At 39.5% G+C, this 20123-nt stretch overlaps 1 protein-coding gene across 1 annotated transcript in view; it reads right to left on the bottom strand.

Moving 5' to 3' along the window:
- The window catches only part of LOC127643686 (junctional adhesion molecule 2A-like), a 28861-nt gene extending 9811 nt beyond the window's left edge, over window positions 1-19050 (bottom strand). The window contains exons 1-4 of the mRNA XM_052126501.1: window positions 18898-19050; window positions 2027-2092; window positions 1821-1931; window positions 1487-1636 (exon numbers count right to left, since the gene is read on the bottom strand). Of these exons, the coding sequence (XP_051982461.1) occupies window positions 1487-1636; window positions 1821-1931; window positions 2027-2092; window positions 18898-18997 (427 nt within the window). The 5' untranslated portion in view covers window positions 18998-19050. The remainder of the gene's footprint in view (window positions 1-1486; window positions 1637-1820; window positions 1932-2026; window positions 2093-18897) is intronic.
- Window positions 19051-20123: the final 1073 nt, after the last annotated feature.

A 20123-nucleotide genomic window follows, 5' to 3' on the forward strand; every position in this document is an offset into this window, starting at 1 on the left:
GGTATAATGTGTTAGAGCGCCCCCTACAGTTCACATCTGTGAGGGGTATAATGTGTTAGAGCGCCCCCTACAGTTCACATCTGTGAGGGGTATAATGTGTTAGAGCGCCACCTACAGTTCACATCTGTGAGGGGTATAATGTGTTAGAGCGCCCCCTACAGTTCACATCTGTGAGGGGTATAATGTGTTAGAGCCCCTACAGTTCACATCTGTGAGGGGTAAATGTGTTAGAGCGCCCCTACAGTTCACATCTGTGAGGGGTATAATGTGTTAGAGCCCCCTACAGTTCACATCTGTGAGGGGTATAATGTGTTAGAGCCCCTCACGGTTCACATCTGTGAGGGGTATAATGTGTTAGAGCCCCCTACAGTTCACATCTGTGAGGGGTATAATGTGTTAGAGCCCCCTACAGTTCACATCTGTGAGGGGTAAATGTGTTAGAGCGCCCCCTACAGTTCACATCTGTGAGGGGTAAAATGTGTTAGAGCGCCCCCTACAGTTCACATCTGTGAGGGGTATAATGTGTTAGAGCGCCCCCTACAGTTCACATCTGTATAATGTGATGGAATGTGATAGAGGAAAAAAATCGAGTGTTTTCTGCCACCTAGTGGAATAAAATGAGCCTTTTCAAAGTGAGGTAGAGTGAACAGTACCAGAATTACATGTTTATGAGTTAGGACAACAACAAACCTGTTTATTCCGCAAAACCACCAGCCTAATATTGTGTAGAATAGCATTCATTCATTGCTGCCAAAACGACGCCAGCCAGCAGCCTGCACAGAACGGTTATCAGAGTTACCGTAGAGTTTATCAGTTCAAACCAGTCTGGCACCAACAATCATCCATGTGATTATCTAATCAGCCAATCGTGTGGCTGCAGTGCGTAAAATCATGCAGATACTGGTCAGGAGCTTCAGTTAATGTTCACATCAACCATCAGAATGGGAAAAAATGTGATGTCAGTGATTTGGAGCAAATGCTATTCTGAAATGCAGGTTGCTCCTGACCCGTATCCGCTTGATTTTATGCACTGCTGCCACACAATTGGCTGATTAGATAATCACATGGATGATTGTTGGTGCCAGACTGGTATAAACTCTACGGTAACTCCAATAACTGTTCTCTATAATTGTGTTGAGAAGAATATCATCTCTGAATGCTGTTCTGACATGCAGGCTGGCACTGTTTTGGCTGCATGAGGGGGACCTACACAATATTTTGGCAAAAGTTTTGTGTAATTTTTCAGCAGATTCTTAGGCTGTTAGTCTCAGAAAGTATCAAACTAAATAATAAAAAAAAATAGGAAACTTGGTTGAAATGATGTTTGAAAAGATTGGAAATAAAACAACCTTAAAAGCCATTTAAGAGCAAATATACATCAGATATCGTCAAAATGCTACAAAAATATCAAGATAAGACATCAACAGCAAACATCTTCATGTACACAATCACTCATGTGAGCAGAATTATGTCCGTGTGAATTTACCCAGAACTGCGAGTGTGACGTTAGTCTCTCCTAGCGTGATGCCATCGAGCGGCGCGCTGACCTCACAGCGATACTCGCCCGCATCGGCCTGAGTCACCCTGCGCAGTCGAACCGTCGCCCCGTCAATTTCCGCACGACCTTCAAAGGGTCCTAAAAACATTTTAAAGCACGAAGAGTGACATTGTAGCACTCTCAACTCTGTTTAACAGGATGTGAAGAATTTGTAAAACCATTCTTAGTCGAAGTTTTTGCTAATGACAAACATTTAAATTAGCATAATTCTGCTGGCTGGGTCTTCTTACGGGTCACGTTATAGTTCACAAACATCAGTCACCTCTGAAGTGTCCTTCAAAATAAACAAAGGAGACGTCTTTATCTTTCTTCTTCCATTCGATGCGTGGATTATTGTCTATCTCCGTCTTAAACTCACAGGAGAGCTCGGCATCTGAGCAGGAGAAAGAGAACAAGTCGCTGTACACGGCAGAAACTGCTTTATAGCATCAGATCGAGTGTTTGGAGCAGATGTTCTACTGCGCTCACCTGAATATTCCTGCACTCGCACTCGGGGGTTTTGGCTGGTCACAGTGACGGGCGTCACAGAGACACCTGAAACACAAACAACAACAGTTCTGTGTAAATTAAATGACACTCAGCATGCATCTTGTTTTCTGGGGAGCATATCTATGCTAAGTTCCCCATTTCAATATTCTGATAACATACATTAACCCTCATATTGTGTAAAATATAAGTTAAAATATTTCATGAATATATCTTTTTTAGATTTGCTCCCCAATTTGTAACACCAATGTGCTCCAAGTCCTCGTGGTGGCGTAGTGACTCGCCTCAATCCGGGTGGCGGAGAACGAATCTCAGTTGCCTCCACATTTGAGACCGTCAATCCGGGCATCTTATCATGTGACTTGTTGAGCGCGTTACCGTGGAGACGTAGCGTGTGTGGAGGCTTCACGCTATTCTCCGCAGCATCCACGCACAACTCACCACACGCCCCACCGAGAGCGAGAACCACATTATAGTGACCACGAGGAGGTTACCCCATGTGACTCTACCCTACCTAGCAACCGGGACAATTTGGTTGCTAAGGAGACCTGACTGGAGTCACTCAGCACAGTATTGACGCTGACTATCACACCTGGAGTCGTGAGTTTGAATCCAGGGCGTGCCGAGTGCCTCCAGTCAGGTCTCCTTAGCAACCAAATTGGGCCGGTTGCTAACATGGGGTAACCTCCTCGTGGTCGTGATTAGTGGTTCTTGCTCTCGGCGGGGCGAGGTGTGCGATGATGTCCGAGACCGTCAATCCACGCATCTTATCACGCGGCTTGTTGAGCGCGTTACCGTGGAAACGTAGCGCATGTGCCGGCTTTGCGTTATTCTCCGCGACATCCACGCACAACTCACCACACGCCCCACCGAGAGCGAGAACCACATTATAGTGACCACGAGGAGGTTACCCCATGTGACTCTACCCTCCCTAGCAACCGGGCCAATTTGGTTGCTAAGGAGACCTGACTGGAGTCACTCAGCACGCCCTGGATTCAAACTCACGACTCCAGGTGTGATAGTCAGCGTCAATACTCACTGAGATACACAAGAACCCCTAAAGGTGTCTATGTTTTTTATTGAAACCTGTTCGGGTGTAAAAGGAGAGTCTCTAGTTTCGTTTGATGTGCCGATTTTAAAAAGAAAATTATAAATTTTTCACGCATTAGTGCGCTGATAAACATGATGTCCACACACACGTGGATTAGGGACATTATTCCAACAAAAGTTGAAGACATTTTTTTTAATAATGGTGGGTTATATTTTATTTTGTTATCGCTGTACAATACGGTTCTATTCATTAACATTAATAAATGCATTCCTATATTTACTGTACATTATCACATTGAGAATAAAAGTATAAATGTGTCTTTCAGAGGCTTTATGTGGAGTTATGATGAAAATAAGGAGCATTTCAAACTGTTCTGAGACCAGTGCAGACAGACAGCACACTGGAGGTTAAGTCATGCACTAAATAGGGAGCAAGGGTACATCCTATATCTCTCTATAACTGTTCTGAGACCAGTGCAGACAGACAGCACACTGGAGGTTAAGTCATGCACTAAATAGGGAGCAAGGTAGCATCCTATAGCTCTCCTATAACTGTTCTGAGACCAGTGCAGACAGACAGCACACTGGAGGTTAAGTCATGCACTAAATAGGGAGCAAGGGAGCATCCTATAGCTCTCCTATAACTGTTCTGAGACCAGTGCAGACAGACAGCACACTGGAGGTTAAGTCATGCACTAAATAGGGAGCAAGGGAGCATCCTATAGCTCTCTATAACTGTTCTGAGACCAGAGCAGACAGACAGCACACTGGAGGTTAAGTCATGCACTAAATAGGGAGCAAGGGAGCATCCTATAGCTCTCCTATAACTGTTCTGAGACCAGTGCAGACAGAAAGCACACTGCAGGTTAAGTCATGCACTAAATAGGGAGCAAGGGAGCATCCTATAGCTCTCTATAACTGTTCTGAGACCAGTGCAGACAGACAGCACACTGGAGGTTAAGTCATGCACTAAATAGGGAGCAAGGGAGCATCCTATAGCTCTCCTATAACTGTTCTCAGACCAGTTTATTCAGATCTATTAGTTACAAATCAAAAATGGAAAGGGGAATGAACACTGCAGACACGAGGGGGTCTCAGAAGATTAAAAACAAATTGACCCATTAATCGGTTACCAGCATTTTACAGCAACTTGTTATCGGTATCAGCAAGATCCCATACTTCCTACTCAACAGATGAAAAAGTAACACAAAGGTCGTCATGATCTTCCGTTTTCCTGTTCGAGTGTGTGAATTCTGATTTACGGACAGAAACAGGAACAGGCGCAGCACTCACTCATCTGACAGTCATTGTTTGACTTCCTGTTGCTGTTCGTGTTTCATTAGAGAAACATTTAGTGCAGAACACATTCATGACACTGTACACTACAAGACGACAGTCGTGAGGATGGTGTTTGTCAAGCCATCAAAAATGTTGTGACGTCTACACTGTTTCAGGAGCCCAACTTCCTGTTTGGAGGCATGTTTTCCGTCGTATTCCTTCAGGTCATTATTAGATGGATCAAACATTTAATATCAGGACACTGTCTGTGTTTGGGCAGGTTGCTGATTATGACAGATTACGTTTAGATTTCTCTGGCTAATGTCTAATGGTTGGACGGAGACCCAGAGAGGCCTACAAGCCACAGTGTCTCGCACCCACGGTGACATTTGGTGGAGGATCGGTGATGATCCGAGGGTGCTTCAGCCTTCAGTGCAACAAGGTTATCCTGGAAGAAAACTTGCTTCCTTCTGCTCTGACAATGTTCCCAAACTCTGAGGATTGGTATCTCCAGCAGGACAATGCTCCATGCCACACAGCAGGTCAAGCAAGGTGTGGATGGAGGCGCACCGGATCAAGACCCTGTCATGGCCAGCCCAATCTCCAGACCTGAACCCCATTGGAAACATCTGGAATGTGATCAGGAGGAAGAGGAAGATGGATGACCACCTGCCTTCAAACAAAGCCGAGATGCTTGTATTTTCACCCAACAGCAATGTGAAAGACTGGCACAGATCATGCCAAAACACATGAAAGCTGTGATTGAAAATCAAGGTTTTATCTTTGGCGAGTATTGAGGCTGACTATCACACCTGGAGTCGTGAGTCTGAATCCAGGGTGCGCTGAGTGACTCCAGCCAGGTCTCCTTAGCAACCAAATTGGCCCGGTTGCTAGGGAGGGTAGAGTCACATGGGGTAACCTCCTCGTGATCACTATAATGTGTCCACTGTGTGTCCGACCACTGTGTGTCCGACTGTTTGTACTGTATTTTATTTTATTTTATTCTAAACTGTTTCAATTATTCTTATTTTTTTATTTTTATTCTTATTTTAATCTCTTCTATGTAAAGCACTTTGAATTACCATTGTGTATGAAATGTGCTATATAAATAAACTTGCCTTGCCTTGCCTAATGTGGTTCTCGCTCTCGGTGGGGCGTGTGGTGAGTTGTGCGCGGATGCCGCGGAGAATAGCGAAGCCGCCACATGCGCTACGTCTCCACGGTAACACGCTCAACAAGTCACGTGATAAGACGCTCGGGTTGACCATCTCAGACGCGGAGGAAACTAAGATTTGTCCTCCACCACCATAATTGAGGCGAGTCATTACGCCACCACGTGGACTTAGAGCACATTGGGAATTGGGTGTTCCACGGCAAATAAATGCTCTAAATGACAATATTTATATTTGGAATTTGGGAGAAAGGCAATGGTTTCTTAATTTTTTATTAAGAATAAAAGGAATATTCCTATAAAATTAAACACCTAAAAACATTTTGTTTGATGCAACACAACTAGGGCTGGGACAACGCTTCGACGTCATCGATGACGTCGACGCAAAAAATACGTCGACGCAAAATATGAGCGTCGATTCGTCAGACCCAAAACAAAGATGGCGGCGCTGGAGTGTAGTAGCAACGCGAGTGGCTCCTCACCGTACGTTCACACCAGAGGCGGCGAGAGCGTCAAATCGACCGGAAGTCATTCATTTTCAATGACAGCCAGCGTCTCTCGGCGGCGAGAAGCGGCGCGGCGAGTCTTGGGCGGCGTGGGCGTCAGATGGAAGTTCAAGTGCAGTCAACATTATGGTAATGAGCTGTGACGCGGTTCAGCGGCAACCTATTGGAATATAGAAGTGCTCTGCTCTAGCGAAGTCTAGAGAACACAACCGTGTAAACTTTGGTTCCCACCAAACATTCGTTCCCAAGATAAAATGGAGAAACGAATTATTGCCGTGACGGGTTTCCCTGTAATATATGACCAAGACCACAGTTTTTATTACAAATGTATTTTATTTTGATAACAAACAACTATAATTTTAATTACTTTCTGCCATCGATCGATTTCTTATTTTCATATTTTAAAGAGTTCATGAGGATATACGCTACTTGTGATCGGTCGGCAAAAAGTAAATGGTCGACATGTCTGGATGTTTAAATTGTGGCCCCTTTAAATATAGTTCACAAAACAAAGCATTCTGAACAAACGTTGCCACCTATTTCAACTACGTCAGAGCGTCCACGAGCGTCGAAGGCAGGGCAGCCAGAGCGAATTTGGATGCTCTCGCCGCTTCTGGTGTGAATGTACAGTCAGACTATCAGAAGTGCAAGGAGGCACGCACTCGTTCCTCTAAAGTATGGGAATTCTTTAATTTAAAAGGAAACAATTCCGTAACATGTCATATTTGCAAAATGGAGATGGCCTTCCATTCTAGCACCACGGCAATGCACCAGCATCTGAAGAGGAGCCACCCGGCATGCACACGCACACACACACACACACACACACACACACACACACACACACACACACACACACACACACACACACACACACACACACACACACATTCACACACACACACACACACACACAGTATTCTTAAGGTGAAAGGAAAGTGTCAGAGTGTAAGTTGTTATTTGCATGTGAATGAAGATGCTTTTTTCAGTAAGCTAGGCCTATGTTCAACACAAATGTTGAATTCTGAATGTTTATTTTTATTATTTATTTTTTGTTGGAAAATAACTTTCTGTATTAGCTTAACCCTTGTGCATCAATTAAAAAAAGTTACACATTGGTTCATTATGGACAAAAATGGCCATGTCCAAAAACTGTCATAAAAATATTATAGATTTATATTTTTTTCCACTTTCACTGACATAATTTTTTTAACCAGCATCAGCTCTAATCATAATGACCAAACATTCATTCATTTTTAGAATTTTAACCCTTTAAACGCTGGTTTGTTTACATAATGCCACTGTTGTTTTTTAGGAAAAAATTAAAAATAGTAATTATTTTCAATTTAATAGATGCTAAGCAGAATTATTTTTCTTTGATTATTAGAGCCTCGGATATGTCAATGATTAACAACAACATTCATTTTGATGCTTTCATATTTTTTATGCAGTATCAGATTTAAAAAAAGCTACCACTCAGATCCATAATGGACAAAAATGGCCATGTCAAAAAGTGTCATAAAAATATTATAGAATAATATTTTTTCTACTTTCACTGACTTATATTTTAACCAGCATCAGTTCTAATCATAATTACCAAACATTCATTTATTTTCAGAATTTTAACACTTTAAACGCCGGTTTGTTTACATAATGCCACTGTTGTTTTTTATAAAAAATATAATAATTATAATTATTTTCAATTTAATAAATGCTAAACAGAATTTTTTTTATTTTTATTATTAGAGCCTCAGACACATACAAACCACACTCTGAAATCCATATCAACACACTCACACAATTATATATTCATAATGTATCTAATTGGCTCTATAATATGCATAAGCCAAAAACAGCAGAAAACAACAACAAAAGCGATGATATGCCAAACCTGAAAAAATGGCACGATCTGATAAAAAATATTTAAAATGTAAATTTTGAAGCCTTGCCAACATAATGAAAGCATGTTAAACAAGATTGCATAATTTTATAGTTAAATGGCACTGGGATTAAAAATCGCAGTTTTAATGGGTTTCAATGTGCCATTTTTGTCCAAAATGACGCTAAGAGGGAGTATTTTGTGTAACTAGTGCAAAAAATATTTTTTTAAAGAAAACAGGGTGAAATATTAAAATTCCAATAAAAATTCACACCTGTGGAAAATTTTATGCAGTTAGCATTAACACAGACAAAGTTATCAAAAAAACTAAACTGAAAAAGCCAAAAATGTCCACAAGGATGCACAAGGGTTAAAGCCCCCAAGTTTACAATAGTTACTGTATTCTTTCAATAGCTCTAAGAAAGGGTGTCTGGGTGACCTTTTTATTTTTTTATTGAATGCTAGACATCAGAATGCATTATTTTGCTCTTGTACACTTTTACTTGAATTTTATTTTTGAATTTTGAGTTTAAGAAAAAGGTGAGTGGCAGAGTGTTTTACTATGTTGTTGTTATTTTTATGTGAATGAAGAATTAAAAGATGCACTTTTTTCAGTAAGCTAGGACTATGTGTTTTCAACATAAATGTTCAATTCTGTTGGTTCAGGAAAGGACGCCATGACAGGCTGCTGGCTCCCACTGTCGCTGTTAATTTTTATTTATTTTTTGTTGGAAAAGCACTCTCTGTATTAGCTTAACACAACTAAAGTGAGATGCTCTGAAAGCATCTGTCTGATTGATCAATTACACGGACAGTCCATTGTCCCAAACCGTACTTTTAGCATTTACAGTCCACTTAACTACAGCCAAATGATTAGCCAGAAAGTGAAGATCTCAGTTGATGTGCCTCAACTTAAGGCGGGTGCACACTGGACGATTTATAATAGTCCTTTACGATTGTTGCTTGTCAGACAGATATGAACTCATTGATATCGCCATGTTATGTCAGACTGCACGATACACATCGTAGCCGAATGTGGTCCCAATCGTCCCGATCACTGAACGGGACTCAACACGAGAGTGTTGCGGAATAGAAGTGAAACGCAGAAATTTGCCCACCACGGAGGAGCATTTCTCGCTCTCTGAAAGTCAAGACATCAGCATGTCCGTTGCTCTAATACCACTCCATCACGAGCATACGTTCACATTTACAAGAAAGATGGATTTTGTCAAATAGGCTTAAGACAGACGTTGAGAATGAACGCGAGTGCGGGAGGAAGTCTACAATAATAATAATAACTAGATAGGTACATTTCCTGAAGAAAACGTGAGTGGTGCTTGCCGTAGCAAAACTCGTCAAATAGAATTTTCTAACTTGTTGCTAAGCATTAAAATAATGGTCATAGAATGTTGCTAGCATGTGTTTTTCATGATGGTGGCATGTAGGTGTTATGTTTGTGTTAGCATGATGTTAGCACGTTTTTAGAATGTTTTAACACTTCCATAGGTGATGCTAGCACATGTTAGTATGTTTTAGAACTTCGCTAGGCGATGCTAGCATGTGTTAGCATGATGTTAGCACAATTTTAGCATTTTTTAACACTAGGTTAGGTGATGTTAACACGTTTTTAGCATGTTTTAGCACTTCGCTAGATGCTAGCATGTGTTAGCATGATGTTAACACGTTTTTAGCATGTTTTAGCACTTAGCTAGGCGATGCTAACACGTTTTTAGCATGTTTTAGCACTTCGCTAGGTGATGCTAGCACGTGTTAACATGTTTTAGCACTTCGCTAGGCGATGCTAGCATGTGTTAGCATGATGTTAACACAATTTTAGCATTTTTTAGCACTAAGTTAGGTGATGTTAACACATTTTTAACATGTTTTAACACTTCGCTAGGTGATGCTAGCATGTGTTAGCATGACGCTAGCACGTTATTAGCATGTTTAGCACTTTGCTAGGCGATGCTAGCATGTGTTAGCATGATGCTAGCAGGTTTTTAGCATGTTTTATCACTTCGCTAGGTGATGCTAGCATGTGTTAACATGTTGCTAGCATGTTTTTAGCATGTTTTAGCGTGTGGTTATGAAGATTTTAGGTCATTACTTTTTGGCTGCTTGATAATATAAATCCTCTGAGGGAGGGAGGGAGGGAGAGACGCAGGGCTGACAGGCCCTTTTTGTCTGTGTGTGTGAAAACGTCAGTTGGGATTTAAATTTCTGAACATTCCGCAATGTTAAGTCAATGGGACTTTTTTGGCCGCTTTTTCGTCCGCTGTGCGAACATCGTACACCCGATCGCTTAGAAAAGATACAGCGCACCTCTCCTCAATGAGCCGCACGATTTGACACCTCACTCAGGGGTCTGTGACAAAAGCTGCGGGAGGATTAGTGTGCCAAACTTTGAGTGGAATAATAATAAGAAGCGGAATAATAAGTATGCAAGAGAACAATAGTGATGCCTTTGGCAAGCACCACTAATAATGAGCTTCCACAAGCAAATATACATTACGGAAATAAAAAGACTTGTGGCACGAAAACGTACAAACTTCTCCGTTCACATTGGAGAGAAAAGAAAAGCTGCGTTATAGTACGTCTTTCTCCTCTTTTAGATTAGTACCGCATAAAGGCTGATAATATATCACGCTAGCAAATTCCCATACATGACGAAGATTTCTATAATTGTATTTGCCGATTTGGAAAACATCCCATAAATACTCACCAGTATAAACTGTTCAATCTTTCTATTTTATTGTATTTATTTATTTATAAATATTATTGGTGTGATGTGAATCATAACTTAAGTTTACAGATGTTTAAAGTGAATTTATTAAAAGTAAAATAGTAATTAATATAACGTTGTAAAGAAAATGCTTTATAAATGTAAAGAAAATTGTAGCTTAAACAGAAGAAAATGCATTGATAGTGCTCGAGTAGAGGGATATCTGGGCACAAATGTGTCTATGGTGGGGCAAACGTGGGGCAGGTTTCTTTCGGGTGCGAGAGAGGAGCGGAATATCTCATCTGGCCGTCGCAATAGCGGTCACGCTATACGTCTGTGATGCTAACTTTCAGACACTGCCCAAATTTCGACGGAGGCTGAAGATCATCGTGAACCTGTCGCACTGCACGTTGTAAGATTGCCGACGAGTGAAACCCGAAATTTGTCTCAGACGACAGAATCGTGGCCAAAATCGTACAGCGTGCACCCGCCTTTAATCTCCTAAAGCCAACAATGTGTCCAAGTTAAAATAGAAGTTTAGCCATTTATTAATCAGGTAAGCAAGTTTCATGCCAATTACAGTACATAATCAATACAGAACCTCCAACACTCAAAAGACTAATCTGGAGAGAACGAAATATCCGCAAAGTGCGTAGCGTGGCCCGACGGGACTCTGGCTTCAGAATCCCACTGAGCCTCGTGCGAGTTCCCTTTAAGTATCCGGACCACAATGATACTGGCATCAGATGGAAACAATAGGCTATTCAATGCTGTGCCATTCATAGAAATCCAGCGACTCAGGAGGTCACAACTTCCTGCAGGCTGGAGGTCATAAACATTACAGACCCCCAGTAGACACACCCAGAAAGCGGAGACGTAATTCCTCAAAATTAGAAAATCTTTGTCATGACCAAGTCTAGTATCAGTCGCACCGAGACCTTTTAAATGATACCATTTACGTTTACATTTATGCATTTGGCAGACGCTTTTATCCAAAGTGACTTACAGTGCACTTATTACAGGGACAATCCCCCCGGAGCAACCTGGAGTTAAGTGTCTTACTCAAGGACACAATGGTGGTGACTGTGGGGATCAAACCAGCAACCTTCTGATTACCAATGTATTATACAGTGCACTTATTACAGGGACAATCCCCCCGGAGCAACCTGGAGTTAAGTGTCTTACTCAAGGACACAATGGTGGTGACTGTGGGGATCAAACCAGCAACCTTCTGATTAACAGCCCTGTGCTTTAGCCCACTACACCAGAAGCCAGTGGAGTGAGATCAAATAGGGGGGTGACATTGGCACGCTTTCATTGGTTGAAGACCGGACGCCCCGTTGTTCAGTGGCCAACAGAGCATTGCAGTAGTCCAATCTTGAGATGAACAGCGCTCGGACGAGGAGCCGCCAGGCCAACTGAACTGTACGCCAATGATTGGCTTGGAAATAAACAATTTATTGACTTCTAATCATCACATCAATGCTTTACTCATCTGCCACAATAATGTAATGCATTTTGATTATGTGAAGAATATTTATAGTGTTAAATAAAACCATTTATAATGGCTTAATGATTATACATTTAATTATGGTTATTCGAGGGTCTTTCAGAAAATATTTACGATTGCGATTCATTTATTGGCATATCCTTCCATTAATTCCATTCAAAATTATAATGTCGTTTTTTCAGGCTGGTCCAGATAATGCGCATTATAGAGTTAGCAGACAAGTGATGTGTTTATCAAAAAAGGCTACACCCGTCGTATCGGGCGTTCCAGTTTCTCCCACTCATTTTGAACCAAGTGCTCCGTCTCAGACCAACAGTCTCTGGTATTAATCATGTGTTAACTCACCATCAGTTAGCTCACACTGAAGGAATGTTGTTTTTCATCTGTATCTTTAATATTTCAGAGTTGAAACGTGCACTGCCTCATGTTGTTCAGACCCCCTTTGACTTTATTTTCTTCTGTTGAGCACAAAAGAAAATTTTAGGCCGAATATTTACACTGCTTTGTCCTATATAATGCATTTGGACTGATTTGGACCACTTTCATTACACATTTATGTACTTGACCTTATATGGCAAGCCGTTTTAACTTTTATTCATTTCCAGGATATGAAACCTTGATATCAACAGTTCAATTTTCACTAGTTAAAATGATAGTTATTGATATCAGGAATTGTATTTTCACTAGTGAAATGTCACCATAGGCTGCCATTCAAAATCAATTGTTGATATCTAGAATTGATTTCTTACTAGTTATAATTCCAAATACACATATCAGCTTTGTATTTCTTACTAGTAGAAATATAATTTTTGATATCAATAATTACATCGTCACTAGTAAAAATGTGAATTCTTGATATCTGAAAATGTATTTCTGATATCAATATAATTTCAGATATCTAAAATGGCTTTCATGCTAGTAACAATCACATTCATGACATCAAAAATGAACATCGTCACTAGTGAAAATGGAATTATTGATATCAAAAATGAACATCGTCACTAGTGAAAATGGAATTATTGATATCAAAAATGAACATCGTCACTAGTGAAAATGGAATTATTGGTATCAAAAATGAACATCGTCACTAGTGAAAATGGAATTATTGATATCAGAAATGAACATCGTCACTAGTGAAAATGGAATTATTGATATCAGAAATGAACATCGTCACTAGTGAAAATGGAATTATTGATATCAGAAATGAACATCGTCACTAGTGAAAATGGAATTATTGATATCAAAAATGAACATCGTCACTAGTGAAAATGGAATTATTGATATCAAAAATGAACATCGTCACTAGTGAAAATGGAATTATTGATATCAGAAATGAACATCGTCACTAGTGAAAATGGAATTATTGATATCAGAAATGAACATCGTCACTAGTGAAAATGGAATTATTGATATCAGAAATGAACATCGTCACTAGTGAAAATGGAATTATTGATATCAGAAATGAACATCGTCACTAGTGAAAATGGAATTATTGATATCAGAAATGAACATCGTCACTAGTGAAAATGGAATTATTGATATCAGAAATGAACATCGTCACTAGTGAAAATGGAATTATTGATATCAGAAATGAACATCGTCACTAGTGAAAATGGAATTATTGATATCAGAAATGAACATCGTCACTAGTGAAAATGGAATTATTGATATCAGAAATGAACATCGTCACTAGTGAAAATGGAATTATTGATATCAGAAATGAACATCGTCACTAGTGAAAATGGAATTATTGATATCAAAAATGAACATCGTCACTAGTGAAAATGGAATTATTGATATCAAAAATGAACATCGTCACTAGTGAAAATGGAATTATTGATATCAGAAATGAACATCGTCACTAGTGAAAATTTAATTATTGATATAAAAAATGAACATTGTTACTAGTAGCAATTCAATTGTTGATATCAAGAATAGACATTTCAACTAGTGACAACTGAATTGTTGATATCAAGAATTCATATCCTGGAAAATAATAAAAGTTAAAACGGCTTGCCATTGACCTTAGTTCTTCAACCCGAGTGCAATGCGTCAATGGCATCTGTCACTTTAAATGTATGGTAAAGAGCAGCGTGAATATTCTGCTTATCACCTCCTTTTGTGTTCCACAAAGGAAAGTCATCCAGGTTTGGAACAACACGAGCGTAACTGGTGGCAGAATTATTGTGGTGTCAGACCTGCGACAAAGACATTTCACTCTGCATCTTATCACATATGACCTCGACCACCTCCTGAAAGCGGAGGAGATTCAGGCTTTCAGGAAAAGATGGAAAGCTTGAGGGAAAGAGTCATTGTGTGTGTCGAGGACTGACGGCTTTCATGACGGTGTGATGGACGACGCTTGCAGGAACTGACAAAGTGAGATTAGGAGGAACCTGACGTCCTCACAACACATCCAACACACGTCCCTGTGTGAACCGCACACACATACATGCGCGCACACACACACACACACACACACGCGCACATGTCACTTGAAAACTTGAGTCAGCATACACACACTAATGTTTTACTTCAGAAAGCTCTTACAAACACTCGCCAACCCCAATGACAATGGAGAAATAAGCTCAAAATAAGGGACTTGCCTCAAGTAAAAATAAGCAATTACATTTCTCCCATGTGGGGGAGTTTTCAGGATAGAAATCACAACACGCATTGTATATAGAATAGCCTATATAAAGTAACGTCATATTCATAATATTAAATATATCCCCAAAATATTTAAACTAATTATTTGACCACCTAAAATTCATTAAATGGCGTAAATCTCTCTTTCTCCAGCACGACACTCCGCACGGGCGCGTTTGGAATAAACGTCACTTTTCGCAAGCCGAACTAGCTTTAATTTGTCAACATTGGTTTTTAAACTAGCCCTTTCCTTCATAAATCAAAGCGTATGTTTATTATGTTCTACTAAAAAAGAGAGAAGACTAACTTTTTCAGGCAACAGGAAGTCGTGTAATTCCGAAATTTTGGGAGAAACAAAATTAATCGGTTATTAACTGCTTACCAGCATTTAAAAATAATTAGCATTCACGAAACACGAGCAGAAATATTTTTGTAAAACGTTCGTAGATTCATGAAACAGGCGTAAATTCTCCGATTCATGAAAGTTTTATTTTCACAAGTGTTAGCTGGTGCAAACGAGATTTACATATGTTCCCGAGCACATATGAACTAAGACGTCCGAACGTGTCGTGTTCTCTCAGGCAAACTCCCTTATGAAAATAAACCATGGTTTAACTATAGTAACTACAAAAGTAACAATGGTCGAACTACGGTTTTTGTAGCGAATCCATCGTAACTACAAAAGTAACGATGGTCGAACTACGGTTTTTGTAGCGAATCCATCGTAATTACAAAAGTAACGATGGTCGAACTACGGTTTTTGTAGCGAATCCATCGTAACTACAAAAGTAACGATGGTCGAACTACGGTTTTTGTAGCGAATCCATCGTAACTACAAAAGTAACGATGGTCGAACTACGGTTTTTGTAGCGAATCCATCGTAACTACAAAAGTAACGATGGTCGAACTACGGGTTTTGTAGCGAATCCATGGTAACTACAAAAGTAACGATGGTCGAACTACGGGTTTTGTAGCGAATCCATGGTAACTACAAAAGTAACGATGGTCGAACTACGGGTTTTGTAGCGAATCCATGGTAACTACAAAAGTAACGATGGTCGAACTACGGTTTTTGTAGCGAATCCATCGTAACTACAAAAGTAACGATGGTCGAACTACGGGTTTTGTAGTGAATCCATCGTAACTACAAAAGTAACGATGGTCGAACTACTGGTTTTGTAGCAAATCCATAGTAACTAAAACATAAAAAAAAAAATTGTACTGCAGTAACCACATTTTAACTATAATTTCTGAAGTAAAAATATAGTAAATACAAAATTAACCTTAACAATTAACTAAATTAAGTCCTGTCGCGATCGTGTTTGCTGACTCAAAATGTTACGATGTGAATGCGCTCGATTTCATTACTGTTCCACCTAAATATAAACAGCATTTACTAGTGAGTCTGGGGACTTCCTTATATGGTGTTTTCATGGGTGTGGATTATGATAATTGTGAATGAACGTGCACACGCCCCCTATTTTCGAATGTTTACATACACGCGTTTAACTAACAAATCTGGCGAGTACGTAGCATTTGTGAAACCAGCGGAAACTCAATTTTACGCGCAAATGACTCCGAAATAACTCATATGTTTCTGACATTTTCATGGATGAGGCACAATGATGTCACTCTGGAACAATTGAAATGGATTTCGTTCCCGTTTTCGGTTACAATCTGTAAAGAATTTAGCTCCTTTTCGGGTTTCGTTCCTTGAACCGTTTTTGATCACTGCTTTAAAAAAAAATTAAATATTGCAAAATATTTTATTATTTGATTTATTTATATATTTGAAGTTAAATAAGTAAAAATGTGCACATGCTTAAGGTGTATGAAGTGCACGTGCACATTAGAAATGACAATTCATCATGAAAGCCCTAAAACAGACAATTAATCATCGTAATGATGACGCAATTATTTGTTTGACAATTAATCATCAGCCAAATTTCATAACCGTGACCGCCCTAGTCAGGAATGTGTCCTCAAGTACTTTTTGACCTCTTGTTTTAGTTCCTCATTTTTAGTTCCTAAACCTAAAATGTACACTTTCCCTTTTGACATCGAAGTTACTGCTGTAGTTATTCATCAAATGCACATATTATCATACAAACACATACATTTACAATATATAAACATATAAACCAGAGAAAAGCTGTGAACAAAGGCAGATAAACAGCTGATTGATTGATTGTTGTGATGATGGGTCGAGCGTTTGTGAGCTGGTGGAGCGCAAGAGACACAAAACAAAGACCCTCTGTGTGTGTGTGTGTGTAACTCTACCCTGCAACAGCTGGCACAGACAACCCCACTCACTCACACACACACACACACACACACACACACACACACACATTATAGTATCACATCAGTGGCATCTGTGCGCTCAGAGATGTAAAATCACAGAAAACTGGCCAATCACACTCGTGCCAGAATCAACAGATGCATTTAAACACCAGAGATGCTCTTCATACATCTAAATCCTCACAAACATGCCGCTCATGACTGGAATACAGCACTGAACAATCATGGACCAGAACCAAATAAATGCCACCCATGTAGAGCATCGCTCCACGACCCAAACAAGAACTTTTGGCCAACTTAAACCCAGACGGGACGTGTCACACTGCAGTACAACAACATTCATTAAATGAAGTATCATGTAAATAGCAAGGTGCATGAGCATGGTAAAAATACAGTCGTTTTTTTTTGCAGGGGCCTCGCGGGGGGGTGGGAGGCAGGGACGGTCAAAATAATAAATGTCCTGCATAAAACAGTGATCTGATGACAGAATACGGTAAATGGCAAAATATTGGGATTAGTATCTGCCTATAGTTGTGCATCCCTAATAATGATCATAATTAAAATTTAAACAACCTTTATATTAGTCGCAACATGACAATCATATTTGCCTTCCAGCGCACTTTATCCCTTCATGACATTTAGCTTCTCATTTGTGTTTTTTCGATCATTTTGTCTGTTAATGCCAACGGCAAACATTTAGCCAAAGGTGTGTATTTTTGGTGGAATGTTGATATTTCAACCTCAGTTCCTGTAACACACTGTGTACAGGAAATAGTCACACTCGGGACCTTCAGGACACAAATGTCCCCATTGAAACCCATTAAAACTGCAATATTTGATCCCAGTGCCATTAAAGCATAAAATCATGAATTCTATGATATTATATATATATTCATTCTGGAGCCCTGCTTCAAAATTAACATTTTTTATATTTTCCTCCAGATGGGTATCCTATGGATAAATACAAGCTTTTCCTCTATTCTCTGTTTACTGTATTATAGAGACCTGCAGGACACCTGAATACATGATGCAGATACAAGAGTGTGTTTGTGTGTGTATGTAAGTGTGTGAGAGTGTGTGTGCGTACAAGTGTGTGTGAGTGTTTGTGTGTGCGCGAGTGTGTGTGTGCGCACGTGTGTGCGCGAGTGTGAGTGTTTGTGTGTGTGTGCGCGCGAGTGTGTGTGTGTTAAACATTTGTTATGTAAACAAACTGGCATTTAAAGGGTTAAAATCCAGAAAATGAACTAATATTTGGTAGTTATAATCAGGACTAATATTGGTTAGTCAGTGAAAGTGGAAAATAATATTAATATATAATATTATTATGGCAGTTTTTTGAAACGGACCTATTTGTCCTCTAAGGACCTCCGAGTAACTTTTTATATTGATTACAGCTGATATACAATTTTCCTCATTAATTCAGTAATGTTTAATATAATTAATGCCTTTAAATATAACAACTTTAGATTAATTAAAGGTGCTGTAAGTGATGTTATTCTAATGAAATGACCAGCAGAAAATGTCCAAATTACCTGAAGTATATCAATTAAATTGATCAAATGTAATATAGTTTCTGTAAACACGCCATGTTTGAGATCACGATTTGAATACAAGTGTTTTCTGCAACCTGCAAAGTAGTTTGAGCACTTTTCTAGTTCAATATAAGTATGCGGAGCACATTATATATGATACCTGCACGCACACACACAGCACTGATAGAAGTCTAATCTTATTCTCTAAATGAGATAATGAGACTTTAAGAAGATCAGATGGAACAAAGCACTTACTCTGTATTAATATCAGTAAAGCAACAGACACGAACATGTTCTCCAGACACCCGCAGATCTCTCCAGAGGAATCCAAGAAAGAAGTAAATAAACACAACATGTTTTACTGCTGGAGATCCTCGATTGTGCCCGACTGTGCTGCGCGTGACCGCACGTGTGACTGGCGGATGTGTAGAGGGCGGGAACAGCGTTAGTTAATTACCCGCACTCATTACTATGTAAACCATTCAAACAAAAGAGCATGTATAGTGAGTTTAATATTTAATGAGTGTTCCAAAGTCTGTAGGACGCAGCAGGAGAAAACTGACACAACATTTCAGTAGTATTTTCGTTTAAAACAAAATAACTATAAAACAAATAGTTCCAGCTCTGAAATCTAATTGGTTGAGCCGCACACCTGTGACCTCTTCACATCAGTTGAGTTCTAGATCAATGCGCCGCGTCGTAAACGGCATACAGCTACGCAAATTAACCACATTTCTTGGCGGGAGAATGGTTTATTGTAATTAATATTATAACATTTAATTATTTGTATAAATCATTAGTAAATAATTCAAATGTGAGTGGATAATCCACGTTCTAATGTGTTTTAAAATGGACGATATAAGCACAAGTTTTGACGTTTCTTGGCAACCAATAAGAGCCTACACATTTGCAAAAGGCCAATGGTTGTGGAATAGTTAGTTCCAGTTACTATCGGTAATAAATGTAGCTAGGTGCCTTTTATGATATTGTTGTTGCTGCCGTTTTATAAAAGCAATTAGTCGCCTCATTGGTAAAATCACTGTGACTCATGGCATCGATTTTAAAGACGATTTTCAACTATTGGATCAAAACATTTATGGTGAATTGTTATTATCTTTACCAAAGGCATATTCAATAGAAGTTGAGCTGAACCCCCCAAATAAGATGTGCTTGTCCATAGACATTCAGTCTAATGTTCAGTTCAAGCAACACCCTCATTATTTCATTGAATATCTCGGCCTCTGAGTGGACTACAAGCTCAATCTAGGGGTCATTAGAAAGCTGAGGTCCTCCCTTTGTGAAGCAAACTCACAGACAAGGCTCATTTTTAAGAAAACTTTCTAAGGTAAAAGCAGATATAAAGTGTTTTGCTACTTAAGGCTAACAGCAGCAGTTATCAAAAAAGAGACGTTTGTGTTTGATGATTTAAAGGATTTCACTTTGTGATTCTTTTGAAAATCTTTTGAACTCTGGTATTAGGG

The sequence above is a fragment of the Xyrauchen texanus genome, chromosome 5 (genome assembly GCF_025860055.1).
Source record: "Xyrauchen texanus isolate HMW12.3.18 chromosome 5, RBS_HiC_50CHRs, whole genome shotgun sequence".
Taxonomy (NCBI): domain Eukaryota; kingdom Metazoa; phylum Chordata; class Actinopteri; order Cypriniformes; family Catostomidae; genus Xyrauchen; species Xyrauchen texanus.